The 16,161-nt window shown below is 47.0% G+C and overlaps 1 protein-coding gene across 1 annotated transcript in view; it reads left to right on the top strand.

The window, feature by feature from the left end:
* The first annotated feature begins 1,241 nt into the window (after window positions 1-1,241).
* Window positions 1,242-16,161, top strand: part of Scgdelta (sarcoglycan delta) — a 176,974-nt gene continuing 162,054 nt past the window's right edge. The window contains exons 1-2 of the mRNA XM_070661642.1: window positions 1,242-2,558; window positions 4,286-4,468. Coding sequence (XP_070517743.1) covers window positions 4,292-4,468 — 177 coding nt within the window. The 5' untranslated portion in view covers window positions 1,242-2,558; window positions 4,286-4,291. The remainder of the gene's footprint in view (window positions 2,559-4,285; window positions 4,469-16,161) is intronic.

Genomic DNA, 16,161 nt, shown 5'->3' with positions numbered 1-16,161 from the left:
GCTAAGCTTTATCAGGCAAATATATATTAAATATATAAATGTTTTTTTTTAAGTTTGTTATTGTTCTTTATATTAATTAAAAATCACAAAAAAAATATTTGATCAGAAGGTAGCGAGCTTGAACTTAGTAAAAAAACAATTTTCGTGAAATTTTTCGCAATCGAGAGACGAGTGAATTAGAATTGCGTCAGCTAGGTGTATAACTCAACGTGAGTGCGCACGTATTTCATAGTTACGAATGCGCACGTGATTCTGAGTTGCATTAAAATAATCATTAACTGGGTTGGAAACGCAATACTCGTTGGTTACAATTCGTGGAATTGTTTCGCGACGAGTCACGCGGCCGACCTCACGTCAAACGTTTACAACCCCGTCGTTTTTCTTGCCCCGGGCTCGCGTCCTGGATCTGGGTTAGCTTACCTTGAATTAGCATATTTCCACTTTCTGGAGTGTAGCTTTTTCCCTTCCCTACGAGATTATGGCAGAAATAAGTGTTTCGTAAAGTAGGCGTGAGGAGTATGAAACTATGCGCGAAGCATCCCTGGCACTTACATTATCTACGTTTTGCGTTGTTCATTTGCGTTTTATGCAATTGCAATCTGCGTTACGTTTTCCATTCGCGGAAAGTTTTCCGCGTAAAATGAGTAACGGATAAAGCGGAGCGCGCGCTCTATTACGTCGGGATAATTGGAAAAAGCGAAAAGTGTCCGGCAATTGAAGTTTGAGAAGAACGTAAGGAAACCTGGTCTCATTCCACGATTGTTGTATCGCGAACGATTAATGACGAGAAACGAGAATCAACTTTCTAAAGGAGTATCGCTGCTCTTTTTGACCCGGGTTACCGACGCGATATCGATCGCCCGCTGAACGGTAGAGAGGGACCAATTAAGGACACTATCCGTTTCCACAGCTGCGAGCTGAGATACTCCCGCGTTTACTTCATGAAATACTTCTTTAACTCCCGCACAAGCGCCGTGTCCCGGCGCCAAACACTTGTCGCTTCATGATTCAAGAGCGATCCGGAAGAAGGGAAAGAAGCGTAGGAAGAAGAGGCGACGTGAGACGCGGGGATGAACGGGGTGGAACGCTGACGACTCGGGACGAAGAAAGGAAGAGCGTTAGCTTACGGCGCGAAGAGAGATACCAGGGATGAAAGGACGAGCGGCGGGATAAAGGGGAGGGAGAGGGAAAGAGATACCGTACTCTAAAGTACGGAATGAGACGGAGTGGAGGCAACGCGACTGGAGGGCGCGAGCAGAGGATGAGGAGGGATGGAAGGCGTCGGTGCATGCGCAAGAATTTCACACGTGAGCCCGCGAATCCGCGAGAGAGGCTCGCCTCGAGCGCGAGACTTCCTGCCGCTTCAGTGTCGTGCGCGATTTCGTACGCGGCGCTTGGCGAGGCGACAACTGTGCCAGAGCACGACTCGCGGCACGCTCTCGCCGACAGGATCGGTGACAGATCGCACGCGACGTCGGACACCTCGAGCTCGGGAGATCACCGGTCATGATCATCGAGCTCGGCAATCGGTCCTGTTGCAGAATAGCGCGGTATTACGGCATTCGAACAGAAGGTCGAATCGCGAACGGCCGCGAGAAGCGTCGAGGAGATTGATCGTGGAAAGCGCGATTAGCATACGTAGATAGAAATGTTGTGAACGGTCGCTTGGACGATTGCTCGTATCGGAATCCCGCGACCGACGACACGCGTCAAAATGACGCGGGTGCAATAGAAACCGTTTGGCAGGCGGGAGAGGATTAATCTTCGGAGCAGACTAAAACCCGAGGTCCCGCCGGTAGACAGGTGGCTTGTCAGTCATGCCGTCGCGAAATAGGAGCTCGTGCCGCGATAGAGCCACGCGATAGTAAATCACAAGGTGGCGGAATTTCGCGCGGCTGTCAGGCGGAAACGCCGCTCCATTCCGCTCCGCTCCTACTGACAACACCCTCTTCAGCACGTCACGCCGGCAGACGAGTTTTACGAGAACGTATCGCGCCAAGGCGACGACAATTCGCGAGACATCGCCGCCGCCACCGTTACCGTTATCGACGTCATTACCCCTGGAACCATCCGAGTCATCTCCGCTGACTTACCCGATCGCCGTAAATAACGCCGCGCACATCGGCGAGTAAGGGCTGGCGAGACCTGGCCGCGCGGTCTCCGGGTCGCGTGTACGTGTGTGCTACCACGGTGGAATCCTGCTCGTAATGACTCGTAATTGCGCGGAGGAGGAGCCGACGTCGTGCTGGAACGATTTAAGGGACACCTAGCAGCGCTACCCGCACCCTCCGTTTATAATGATTAGGTGCACGCGACCACGGGGATTACCTGGCTGAGGTGGCGGAGGCCCGAGGTGCTCCGAGACGCGGACGGTGGGGCTAACGTGAGAGAGGCTGAAATCTGAATACGACGAGGGCGGGTTGATCGCGACCCCGACAGAACTCGTCCCTGGTACCTCTCGGCCGAACGATCCCGTGGATTGATCGTTAGCACGCTCGGGCGCCGATCGTCGTCGCTTTCGACGACGGTAACGATCGTCGAAGAGATTCAATTTGAAGGTGAGGTCAATTCCACGATTATCATCTACCTTCGTCCCCGTACTCGATCGCGCTCGCTTCCGTTCTTTCCTCTTTTCTCCTCTCGTTTATTTCACAGCGCGAAATCGATAAAATAACGTCGACCCCAGAGTAAATATGACGTTGAAATGTATCGGTAAATGCCTGATGAAATACATTCGTGTTAATTATTAAATTAATCACCGTTTAATTTTTAATTCGTCAAATCTCGCGGATAAAATAAAAATTCGCGACACCGATAACTCGCAAAATTCTTAACGATTATAATACGTTTTATATGTCGATGGATATCGAAGTGTCAGATTATTTCAATATTACGATTATTCTTTTCGTCCTATTTTATTTTTGCGAGCTCCAATTTCCATGCGGGACGTATCGGAAGATGATCTCGGTGTTTGTTCGCGACGATAAAAACGTGATAATCCCACGCGGCGTATATACGTTTTCTAAAAATCCACCTCGGCGAAATATATCTGGGATTCGATCGCCGTTCGGCTCCCGCCATTCTTTCGTCCGTGCCGCGTGTTCGTGCGGGATGCGGTCGCGCATCATTCCTCTTAATGTTCTCCGACGATCCGTAAATCCCGTTGAAAAACGCCAGCACTCTCGGTTCCTCGCGTTTCTTCTTCGTTCCGGCACTCGGCGCTCCATCTCCCCGTCCCTCCACCTTTCCTCTCCGTGAACTTTACTGACGTACGTGCGGCTCGTTCGAGAGTTTTCATCCCGGCGGTCTAACGAGCTCGATTACGCTCATCGGATTGCATTCGCGATGGCAGTGACGCCGCCAGATCGTCGTGTTGCACGCCGTCGGTCGATCTCTCCTTATGAATCGCGGCCACGTTGCGCAAGCGTGGCTAAAAAAGAGAGATAGAGGAGAAAAAGAGAGCGCCGGCGGTTTTTCCGAGAGAGGATAATGAAATTTTTAAGAAACCAGCGGGCACGGTGGGAACGTTGCTGGGAAAACGTTAACGTGGAACGTGGACTCACGTACGATAAAATTAAGTAATGAGATGCAATTTTCACTCCTGCTCTTCGACGTTCCCTTTATTCATTAACTTTTGTCCGTTTATTTTAATCAGACGCGAAACAGACGCGGTTTTGCGCGTTATTGATTACGCGAATCAGATGGTATTAAAGTCACGGCGATATTAAAATATATATCGTCGCCTGCTGCCGATGAATACCGAGGCGCAGTGTGGAAAAGCTTGGATTAATAAGAATCTTCCTTGAGCAGTACATTCGACACGAAAGCCACGTTTTCAGCGTCCTTCGCGGCCGCATTCATCCTTCAGCTGACGGGCTTCATTACCCTCATTGAATTTTTGCTGAAAGTCGCTATCTCGAGCGAGTAGTCGAAATTCGCTCGGTAAAATGGGCAAAAAAATTTTCCCTCCCCTCCCCCTCCCCCTCTCCTCGCGCAAGTTCTTGTTGCGCAAGTTGCATTTTAATCAAAATCACTGAGCAAATAAGTTTCACAGTTTCGAGCCTTTCGTCAACTGTACGGGGAACGTTGTTGCCGAAGAACAAACAAGTTGTCCGCGTCCCCGTATAGAAATGTTGGGACTTTGTAAAATGGTTTAAGTACGGAATCACCTGGAATATATTGCCACGGAAAGAGAAGCTTGCCGGCGCTATTACGAAGTTTGCTTCAATTTCGACGAATGTACGCTTCGAAGCTCGACGACCCTTGTAATGCGTTTGGCTTTCAGGGCGTAATGGACACGTCACCGACGTTAAGCATCGGTGGTTCGAGGGCCAGGGCGGCCCTTTTGACCACCAGCGGCACCGGAACCGGTAGCACCGACAGACGGGTCGTCTTTTTAGCGAGTCAACCCTCGGTCGGCAGCAGTCACGAGACTAAGACCTGGCCTCACCATTGGTCGCCGCACACGGTATGTAGTTCATCAGCGAAAGCCTCGCAGCATGCTCGAATGGCTAGCTTATCGACAAGAGTTTTAATCGCCGTCTAAGATCCGAAAAATCACCTGAGAAATGTGCGACCGATGTCTTCATTCATTTTTTGAGAGACCCCCACATTATTATCGACCACTTTGCCTCAACACGCATATTTTTTACACGGAGATATGTTTCCTGTACACATTTAGTTGCTATTAATAATTTTAGTTATTATTCGAAGCTACAATATTCACTCCGTCAGCAATACTTCTCTAGTAATGTTTGGAATAACATACTTTTTATTTTACATTCTGCACGTTAAACGTTTCGATTTTCACGCAAATGGAACGACGAAATTTTAGATTTTTAATCGCGCTATTCAATTTTATGCTCTTCAACGCTCCGATGTCGTGTCGATGTCGATGTCCATGACGAGGTTTGTTACATTTTTTTTCTTTCTTTTTTTTTGCCGGTGATATTCTCCCAGGCCGGTTACCGTTCGCCCGTTTTGCGAGGTGCAATCGTTGGCGCAACGAATAACAAGTAATGTGCTAATGAAGCAATCAGAGGACACGCGGAGATTTAATTATAGTGGAAGTTCGCACTCCGCGAGTTAGTCAGGGTGCGAAATTACTTCGTCGTGAATAACGGGGAATTGATTCGCGCGAGCCGTTCGGACTTTTACGACGCGCGGAATTATGCCGCGGCGCGTGCAGGTCGATGCGACGCAATCGAAATTAAAATGGCCTGGCCCTATCGACGCCACGCTCTGGGACCGACATAAGCTTCACGTCATACTGACGCGCGGAAATATCGCCGCGACAGACGTTCGCGCGGCGACAGGTGATGATTCTCGGAATAATTAATGCACGGAGGTTGACAAAGCTGCGAGATAAATAATACGAAATCGAGCTGCCGATAATCAACTCGTCGGTCGAGTATAAATTTGACTCGAATTTTTATGCCGATATAAATAAAATAAGATGATAAAAACTCGCGAGATCTTTAAAAGTTTTTACTGCGAGAAACTAATGCGCGGATTTATATTCTAAATTCATTTCACGAATAATAAGCTTGATACCTACTTGAAATTAATTTCGTTAATTATGCAGAAATATTATAAAATTTGTAATGAAAATAGAATCTGTGTCACGGCTGAAATAGCCGGTGTCAGCCGGCTATATTTCATCGTTCTATCGCAATTCTTGGGGGAAAATGGATTTTTGACCCGGGAAAAACGGTGGCTAACACGCGGGAACGAGTCGTGCCGAGCCGGGTCGGCGCGAAAATGAATCGAACAGATTTGATTCCAATGCATTTAGCGCATTGACTGTTATCGCTCGCGTCGGTCTGACGACGATACGGGCACGCTTTGGTATTGTGATTCTCTCCTCGGTGGGAGACACGCGACTCTTCCGCTCTTTGTTCCCGGTGCCGCTCTCTTTCTCTCGTCGCGCGATGCACCGCGCATTCGAAATTCGGGACTTCACTCGTCACGTATTTGGCGGGATACACGGCGGATCGGAGTGGAGCACGGCGGGAGAGAAGGGACCGGCGGGCGCAGATGAACGGGACCCTCGGCGGGCGTGATATTTCGGAGGAGTTCGGATAGCGGTTATTAATTTAACGGCGATGGATACGGGCTTGAGAGACTACCCATTTTGCCTCGACTCCGTACGGTGGTAGCGCATATACGGCTACACAGAGTAGAGAATGCACATGCGTGTGCGTGACGATGCATACGAGAAAGTCCGACGGATAATATTGAAACAAAACATTCATCGGATAATTCGCGAAGTTCTCCACCCGAGTTCTCTCTCCTCGCGCGATATCTACCTAAACGCGACATTCGTTGACACCAGCTGAGCCGTGCGACGAAAATAATGTTATAACTATTTTCGTGGTTGCTCAGCATTGAGGTTTAAATATTTCGTGACGCGACTTGCGCGACTCGAAACGATTTTCGATACGGCAGCCTCGTTACGACACTGTGATTAATTACGAGTCGCGAGCTGCTATTGGTTCCGCGACTCCTGAACATTTTATATACCCACTACAGTGTAGACGTATCTACCGGGTCTGGTCGATCACTCTCGTCATGCCTGGCGAGTCCAATCTTGGTTTTATTATCCGTTACGTTCCAGTTTCGCCGATGCTAATTAGCCGGCAGTAATTTGGCACCCGACCGAAGCGCGAGCCTTCATCCTTTGTTCGCTGTACTTCAAATGTAAACGAACAGTCGGTCGATTGACTAGATAGAAATATTGGAATTGACGCGCGACATACAAAAACGAAAATGAAATCGCAGAGGTCACTGTAGAAGCGCGAATCTGTCTGAACGTTCGTTTTGCAAGTGTTAACCGAGGATAAGAGGACCGCGCGGTTCGAGGTAAATGGCGCTTTGAAGGCGGCTGCGAGCTCTCCAGAGAGGCGGAAAAGTTCTGTCGGACGAATCCCGAACGCTCGGTTCTAGATGGCAATTTGATACCCGCGGAAAATGTGAAGCTGCGACGCCGGCAAGGATCTCGTTACACGTTTCACGATGTACGTCATCAGAGGTCAATCTTGGCAGTGCCCCTGGCTTTATGGAGCCTCCCCCATTCTCTCCCCTTTCCACCCCCGTCTTCCCGGCGTTTTAGCTCCGAGATCGCGCGCGGTTATAGGGCGCCACATCGCCGGCAAACCCTCCCTGTTTAACCCCAGAAGGAGTTGGAGCATTTGCATAGTTATTCAGCCGCGCCGGATGAAAGTCGTTACGGGCCGGCCTTCGAGAATTTCACCGTCGAAATTATCGACCACCGGTGGCGATTGCGCCTTTCATTCGCGCCCCCTGTCCACCCCCCTCGGTTCCTCCTCCCCCCCCCGTGTTTCTGTCGCGACGTAAAACGCAGTAAGTAGCCCTGGGTCATAAATCGACGGCCGATTCCAACCCTTTGAAATCCGCCTGTGTCCGTATTTATTAAGTAAGAAAGCTCCTCGGGGCTTTTATTCGGATACTTTTTTTGCATGCGAGATTTAATTTAAGAATTTTCCGAGGAGTTTTTAGAAACTCGAATCCCACTTTCGGGATTCGTGCTTCATTATGTATGAAGTGGAATACAAGAATTTTCTCGTACAACTACACACGGCTATTTACTCGAGTCAATTTGCTTTTCATATTTCAAATTATGTTAAATTATGGCTCGCCCGTCCATTAATACTCGGTTATCGAATTAAACGCGGATTAACGAGGAACGAACGGATTACCCGTTCGGATTTGGATCAATAATTCAGGCGAGAGCGAATTAAGAAGCGCCTTTCCCATTTCGCGTATTAAGTCGGAAAACGTAATGAGCCCACCGCGCGTTGTCGCGCCGTCGGTTCTTCGCGGCGGGTCGATAAATGGGCCAATCATACGTAATGGGGCTTAATTCGAGTGGTAATTCGGCAATTAGCGTTGAAATGCCGCTCGGCGAAGAGCGCGGTGCCTTTTCGCGCGCGATTGCGGGGGAGAGAGAACTGTAATCGATATGGAGCGCTTCGATGGTGGCAATTGGGTATTATTTACTCCGTTATGTAAACAGTACCAAGGTAATCAAAGACAAATATTGTTTCCACCGCTGTTGGCACCGGCGGTGAGGCGTATCACGAAGTGAGATGCCAGCTTCCTTTGCTAATTAGTAGTTTAACCGGCTAAATTGTGCGCGCAATTTATACCGGAGTTCCGCGCACCGGAACTCGGCGCCTATACTTTGAAAGACGACACCTCTTGTTCGCTGTGAAATTATATTCGTCGTGCAATCTCGTTTGTCGCCTATCGAAAAGCAGACAAAGCAGTTATTGAAATAATTACCTTAATAATCGAATAATACTGCCATTGTTCAATTATTGTAACGATTTCGACTGATAACGTAATCAATCTCTGGTAAGAGGTAGAATTCTTAAGCTTGCCAATAATTTCATGTTTAAACGTGCGGGTTAAATGTTTACAATGCAATATTTCTGTTGCGCAAGTTACGTTATTCTTCTTGTTAACATAAATGTCGTAATAAACGTTTCCCGATCTCTCGCCCATAATCCAGAGAATTAGTCTTGCGTTATGACGCCGCTATTAGATCGACCGTTAAGCATCGTTCAACGACGTACTAACGCAGTTTCCCACGTTCTACATGGCGCAGATTTACGCCCGTCATCACGCGGAACTCGCGCCGCGATTTAAAGGAAGAATTAATAACACGCCAGCGTGCGCTTTCGCCCGATCTCGGCATCTCATTTAATTTCCCTACCGATCGAAAATAATTTCCACTTCTCGAAAAATAATTTCCTCCCTCCTAACTTTTTCTCATTTTCTCGCACCCTCCCCCGCCCTCCGCCCTGTTTTATTCTTCGAGTTGAAGGAGACGACGCGGCGGCCGAGAACCGGATACATCTTTTTTTTTTTTTTTTTCTTTTATCGCATGCCATCCGCGAGATGCGCCGATGAAAGTTCGAACGAAAAATTCTGCGGCTTCCGGCTGCACGGACTCGGCCCGAAGTTTGCCCACTGCCGATTTCCCTGCGGCCGTAAATCAGGATTGCTCGATGACATTTTAGTGCGCGTGTTTTCTCCACCTCCCACGATCTTCTTTACCTCCTCGTCTCCTCGCGCGCCGCTGTGGGATCGTCCCTCGCGTTCGCGAATATATTTTTTCCACCCTCGTCGCACCTCCGTCACACATTCGCTCGCCGTTCCTTGCGTCGTTTTTCTCCCTCTTTCTCTTTGTTCGTAGCTCATAACGGTCTCTTTCCATTTCTCTATTCCCGTTCTTCCCCTTTTGCCCAACAGACTTTTTCCTCAAACTCCCCTTCGACGCTATTCACGCCTCCTATATTCACCCACGTCCATTCGTATTCCCGTGGCCTGCTATATCATGGCGTATCAACTGTTTTGTCAGTTTCCGGCACGAGCGCCGGATGAATGGGACTTCTTCTTGGTGCTTCTTCCACTACTTCGTGTGCCCGCGCCGTTGAAATTATCGGGCCGACCCTCGCGGTCTCGTTGACATATATAGTACTGTCCCCGACGGGGTGATATAAGAATAATAACACGGCTGCTCTCGTCATGCCGTATTTCGAAATTCGTAAAATGGTCTTCGTTTACTTCACGACTTTCTCCGGATTCTTTCGTCCCCTTCAAGCATCTTTAAATATATCAATCGTATTTCAAAAAACTTTATTAATCGGATTTTCATTCACTTTAATAACTGAAGAGAAACTAATTGAGAAATGAATAGAATAATAATTAATTGACAATCGAAATTGATAAGCTTTCTCGGCGGTGTTTTATCTTTTTAATTTCGATAAGCTGACAGAATCTTTTACCTCAAAACGCGAAATTAAATTCGTATCCGGCGAAGACACGCAAGAATAATTCCCTCCTGAAAACGATTCCAAACTAACGATTTCCGGCCCTCTCTTCCGACAGCCTCGCGGGATATCGTGGCTCGTCGAGTACCTTCTCCGACTGACTGGCTGTCTTGGCGTTAGCACCGAATGCGTCTCTCAGCCGTCGAATGTAGACAATGTTAAGGCGACCGTGCCTTGGAAGTCCCGCGATCACGGCGGGCGTTGATGTATGAACGGCTATTTATTCGACTGCCGGCACGAACGAAATACCTTCCTGTCCTCCGTACAACGTCGCCTAAGTGGCGGGAGTGTACGAGGTTCGAGGGTTGACGAGGAGACCGCGGGACAAGGGCGCTGAATTAGTGCCACTCGGCCGAGAGATTGATGATTGCCAGGTCGAGCCTGGTCTACGAGCCGCGAATGAAATCGGCATTCCGCGGCGACCGAACGTCGAGCGGATTGTTGAAGCTTTCAGAGCGAAGTGCTCAGAGCTATTTAATTCACACCGCGTTAAACTATCCTTTTTTTTTTTTTTTTTTTTGAGTTAGAGATAAACGAAGAAAAAGCGCTTCGCGGTTATGACAGCATATTTAGTTACGTTATCTCTACGTAAATCAATATAAGGGAAAGTCGTAAAGGAAAACTTTAGCAAACCCTTTTTTAAAATTTCACCCGACATTGCTGCGGAGTTCCCAATCCCGGCACGAAGGTACTGAGCTCAAGATTCGCTCCGAATATCTCCGACAGTTACACGCCCTTGGGATTTCCCGCGTCTCTGGCGGAGTCGTCGCGCATTTTCGAAATTCATGACGGCGAAGCCGGTGGAAACCTATTTTCGAAGTTCGAAGTCGTTCGGAGGATTCCCACAGATTATATTTACGGAATAATTCGCGGCTGGTGATGGAGAGTAATTGAAAACGCGAAGCGCCACTTTTTAAGCGAAAAGTTCTCGCTGAATCCTATCGCGAAGCTCAAAGTCTGCGCCACCGTCTTTCGGGCTTTACACACCAATTCCGGCTCGAGCGCTGCGAACGATTATGTACCTCGGTATAGATCTAATTTGGAAATAGTGGGTCGGTATGGTGGTTCGCCTCGCGCGGAATTCTGCCGCCCGGATCGTCGACAATGGCGACATTTCCTATCTCGCGCGTGTTGAAACGCGGACAGGTGGAGGAGCGCGCGCGGTTAGACGCAAGGGAGGTGGGAACATTTCATTTACGTATTTATAAGAACGAGACACGCGTGTCGTCTCGTCTTACCGCCTTTTCTTGGGTATGGGCTTCTCCTCGAGGCTTCTTTACTGTCGCGACCCGACGCCGGAGAGTTCCGGGGTACGTATCTCCGAGGGAAAACTCTCGAAATGGGATTCTTCGGCAGCCGGGAATACGCGGAACTGATGCTCGGACGACGAGGATGTAACCGCCGGTAGGAACGGCTCGGCTTTGACCCCCCTGTCCTCGATCCCTCTTTACCCCGAAGCAAATTGAAAATGGGAATTGGTCCTTTGAAGTTCGCGCAACTACCCGTCCATAATCTCCTTAATAACCTTCTCTGTCTCTCCCTTTTCCTTCCCCCACTTTCCTTTTGTCTTTCTCTTTCTTTCCCAGCCTTTCTCATTCTTCCCCTTGTACCGGTCTCGTCAAATTATTACTACAAGTTCTCTTGCGCGCAGCAAGAACGTGAACACATTGTCCTTTATGTATTCACTTTATAAATGCGCGTTAATCTATTTTATAGTTTTATGCGCGCTCATTATAGTGAAACACCGGTGGATATTGCGCTCGATCGTTTCACGCGAGCGAAACGTCTCGCATAGATTCCGCGCTATTTACCGGGAAATTACCGCGACTTCGTACCTCGAAAACAATCGCGTTCAATACGAAATGTTTCGATAATGCAATCGCAATAAATCTAATTTTAGCGTAACATCCCTCGTATTCGTTCCGCCGTCGAGAAACGTTGAATTATTATTAAAGTGATATCAGTAACATGGTCCCCGCTTTCCCTCGTCTTCATCACGAAGATTCCGAGATGCCTGAATCTACGCGGAATACCGGCGCGGTGTCTTCGCGAAAAATAAGAGGGAGAGGAATCCTGAATTATATCTATACAGCCTCCGGGGATACAACCATAATAGAAAGCATGTCACTGCGCGTCATGCAGATGTGATGAATCTTGTGATTTAACGCCGCGCACTTTCTCATCGGCGTACAATTCCCGGGAAAGGAGTTGGAAATAACATGCGTATAAAATAACAAACGGACGAGCATAAATTAGCGTGAAATTCTAGTTCGCTGTATTAACAAAAATAAAAAAATTAAAAAAAAAAAAAAGAAAAAGAAGCACTTAGAGGATCGGTTTCCTCCGCTTTAACCGCTTCCGCGAGAAATTTCGGAGGGGTTGTTATAAACATTCCGAGATAAATGTAATGCGGCTCTTCGCGGCAGGTTTACGCCGATTCGCAATTTGCCATTAGCACGAATAAGTAATAAACGAACGATGCGCGCGTTCTGGCGCTCGTCGAATCGAGGACTTAACGTTAACGCGCGACAAACGCTTAAACGTGATTTATTAATGGTCGTAACACGCGCGCACCGGAGACTGGCTGCATCTTTGCGTGCGTACGTGCACCTGAGTGCGCACGCGGAAAAGGAAAAAAAAAACGTATTTTTATTTTTTTTAACGAGCCCCGACGTTTTCCTTTTACTACTGGGCGAACGACGCAGCCGGCTATGGAAGAAAGTTAAAAGCAACCTTGCTTAACTCGTAGGATCCCTTCGTAGGAACGAACACCCATCAGCGGATGCGGCGACGCGAAAGTAAAAGAAGAAAGTATACACTTAATTCCGGAACAGTCTACTTTTATGAAATACAGCGTCCGGTTAACGTGAGATAAAATGATGTAAACCACCAATAATAATATCGTCGCGATAAATACGAAAATGTTTTGAAAGTAATATAAAACGTTGATTAAAAATGCTTTACGATTTTTGCGCTATGAAATTGTATTAATTTCTCGAGGAAATCTTTTAAGTACATTTGAACGTTTAAGGTGAAGTAAATCGTGTACTGCGGAATCGCCGTGAGATCTCGCGTCAAGGTAATTTCACGACGCGGCGCATCGTTCGATCTCGATCGTTTCACGGGCCGTTTCTCGATCGCGATGCCCGTCGTGGGGCCGCGACGAGGAGATATCCCGGGCTCGACAGGATCCCGTCCCATTTCTCAGCCGAGCAACACGCAAGCCCCGTCCCGGCTATCCTTCTTTCCATCTCTATCGCGGAAATCTCTTCGACGCCCGCTCGCATACGCCACTCTGCAACCTCGAAGTAGCGACAATAATAAAGTATCCGGATAGCCGGCGTATCCAGGCCCGGAAAATAGGCATCGTAAACTGAATTCATCGCTCGCTCGGGCGCTGGCTCACCGGTCGAGCCTCTTGTTACCGTATCGCCGTATTACGACCGTGCCCCATCCCCCTGAGGCAGCACGAATGCAACGTGCGAGAGCGTACACGCGAACAGACACAGGGAGCGCGCGGGGCACAAAGTGCTTCTTCCGTTCTGACGCCTTTTACTCACTAAAACTTGCCGCGTGCGCAAAGCGGCCTCGATGCAATCGCGAGCTAAGCCGTCACGCGGAAAATTTTACAGCCCCCGCGCGCAATTGGAAAAGATTATACGTGATTGATGAGATTTTTTATTGATGCTGCAACGTTTCGGATCCTCCCCAAAACGTATCGCGCGCAAATAGAATATCGCTGATTGGAACTATAGACAAACGGTGTAAATCAATACGCGGCGAATAATTAACGTAAATTGACTGCGATTTTCGCCACTAGTGTTTCACAGTTTTGTTTCAATCATCGCGGTAAAATGACATTTGCATTTTCGGCATCGATGTACGTCGAGCCGCTATTTTTTTCAATATCGCCGTTACATTAATCGGCGCTATATAAACACGCACGATGTTTTTTTACAGCTTCTCACTATCAAAAAAAAAAGAAAAAAAAATTGGAAGAAATAATAACACCGCCAAACAACGCGGCAAAAAATAGTAGCATTGTTTTATCAATCCGAGCTTTTGATAAATATTTGTGTACATAGCAATTGTAGCGCATAATAGGATTCTGATCTAAATATGACCAAGATACGACGCGATTATAAAGCTATTACATAATTTAATACATTAATGTAATATATATAATTATCATATTATATGATTCAGTAAATTACAGAATTTTATTGTTTTTATTTTATATTCACAGCTTTTAAATTAAAATAAAAATGCTCTCTATATTTTTTAAATTGAAACCCGAAAAATCGTATAAAGAAGCTTTATATTTTTTGTAGCAATTAATTTAACATTTAATTTTTCTTTTTTTTTTTTTTTAGGGAAACGTCAGAATTTATCGATTAGTTTTATAAAATTGTATTACGTAGACTTTTTACACGCAAAATACTCAAATTTAATATAGATAACTAATTTTACAATATTAAACATTAACCGAACGGAGCGAATAATTTGATTAATGATATGATTAATTGTTCATATAATATACTATTATGCAATTTACGACCGATGAAATTATGCGACTATTTCGACTTGTACAATTTCATTGATTATATAAGAGTCTCGTAATAAATTATATTGTTATTGACGCCGCTTCACGCGATTAATGTTTTATTGTCGATATACATATATTTTTCTTGATCGAGATGAGAATAATACGTGGAACGTTTTCGGGTAAAGCGCGAGCTGTTTTTGGAGCAACAGCCATCGGCAACGGCGGATGCATCGGCATCAGGTGCGAGGTGCGAAAGAGAGATTAAGAGAGACAGGACACGTCGTGCCCGGGCCGTTTCGCGGTTGGGTAGACGAGCGAATCGTTAATTCCATTTACCGCGCGCCACAGATTCGGTTAACGTCGAGCTTGGCGATCAAAATCATCGTCGACCACCCCCCTTGACTGAGCGAGCGCGCCGAGCCGGCGTCGAATCGCTGCTTCTGCTTTTCATCCCCTTCGATTGGCTTTCCGCGTTCACTCGCTTTCCCCGGAGATATTCCTCCCCCACCGATGGCAAAGAGTGCATGGCGGACGTGTAAATTTTGCTGAGAGCATGAGGGCAAAAGTGCCGCGCCGCTGTTTATAAAAACTCTCGTGATACATATTTAAAAATTAATATTGTTGCAAGCTTTTTTACCTCCGCACGTCTGTAAATATTTCATGCGCACATTGATCATACACGACGCTAATTACCACCGTTCCCTTGTAACTTGTCTTGGTTCTATGTAAAATGCACGTGCCCATCGCAAATTACAAACTCGCGCAATTATACCTCCGCCCGAATTGAATTTAACAAATGAGCTCAACCGCTCGCCGCGATCGCACGTCAACGTGCACGCGATCTTCCGCGTCGGCACTGCATCTCTTTTGTTAACCGGTCTACTGTTTGCCGACACATTTATTTTTCTTCTTACACGGAGCGGAGCGCGACGCTTTCGGCAGGAATTACTATCGTACCGTCGCTGTTTGCGACGGAAAATATATCGCATCACTGTCGGACAAATATTTGTTTTAGTACGGCGGAAAGCGCGCGTTCTCAGTTCCCCGTACGCAACTGCAGGTGGTCGATACGATAGTCGCCGGCAACTGCGATCGGGAAATTCTCGCGTATACGTGTAACTGGGACTCAAAAATCATCCTGACACCCCGGTGTTCGTGCACGCGACACAGTCAAGACTCGGTTTATAATATTCGCGATCAATCGCGGGAAGAAAGAAGAGCGAGACTAAAAGCCGATACTTTGGCGATACTTCCATATTTCTCGGAAAATTCTTCTTCGCGTATAAAAATACTGAATATGCAATCGTTTTTAATTAGTTTAAAATATTAATTTTTTTTTACGTAAAATGTAGCATTATTTTGAACGTAGCCGAGTGCGACGTACGTTTTAACTACGCTTTTATAAGTAAATCGTTCCGCGCGAAATATATACTTTTTCTCTATTTCCGTTAATGCGACGAGGTGCCGCCCGCTGGCGTTGTGCTTGACCTCGGAAGGAAACTCATTAATTTTTTACGCGTCCCGGCGACAAGGGTGCGACGCTACACCACCCAGCCCCTTTCAAGTGCCGTGAATCGGAACGATTAAAGATTCATATAGTGGTGTTCGACGCGAAGATTAACAAATAATGAACCCCTTAATTTGCAAATACGGCACATTTGGGAGTATAAATGTGTACGCATGTTACAGCATAAATGTAAAAAGCTACAAGTCGACATATCTCGAGTGGAAATTTATCTATGTAGCTAATCTGATTTT

Source organism: Cardiocondyla obscurior, linkage group LG09 (genome assembly GCF_019399895.1).
Source record: "Cardiocondyla obscurior isolate alpha-2009 linkage group LG09, Cobs3.1, whole genome shotgun sequence".
Classification (NCBI taxonomy): domain Eukaryota; kingdom Metazoa; phylum Arthropoda; class Insecta; order Hymenoptera; family Formicidae; genus Cardiocondyla; species Cardiocondyla obscurior.
The sequence above is the reverse complement of the archived record's forward strand: the minus strand, read 5'-3'. Positions and strand labels throughout refer to the sequence as shown.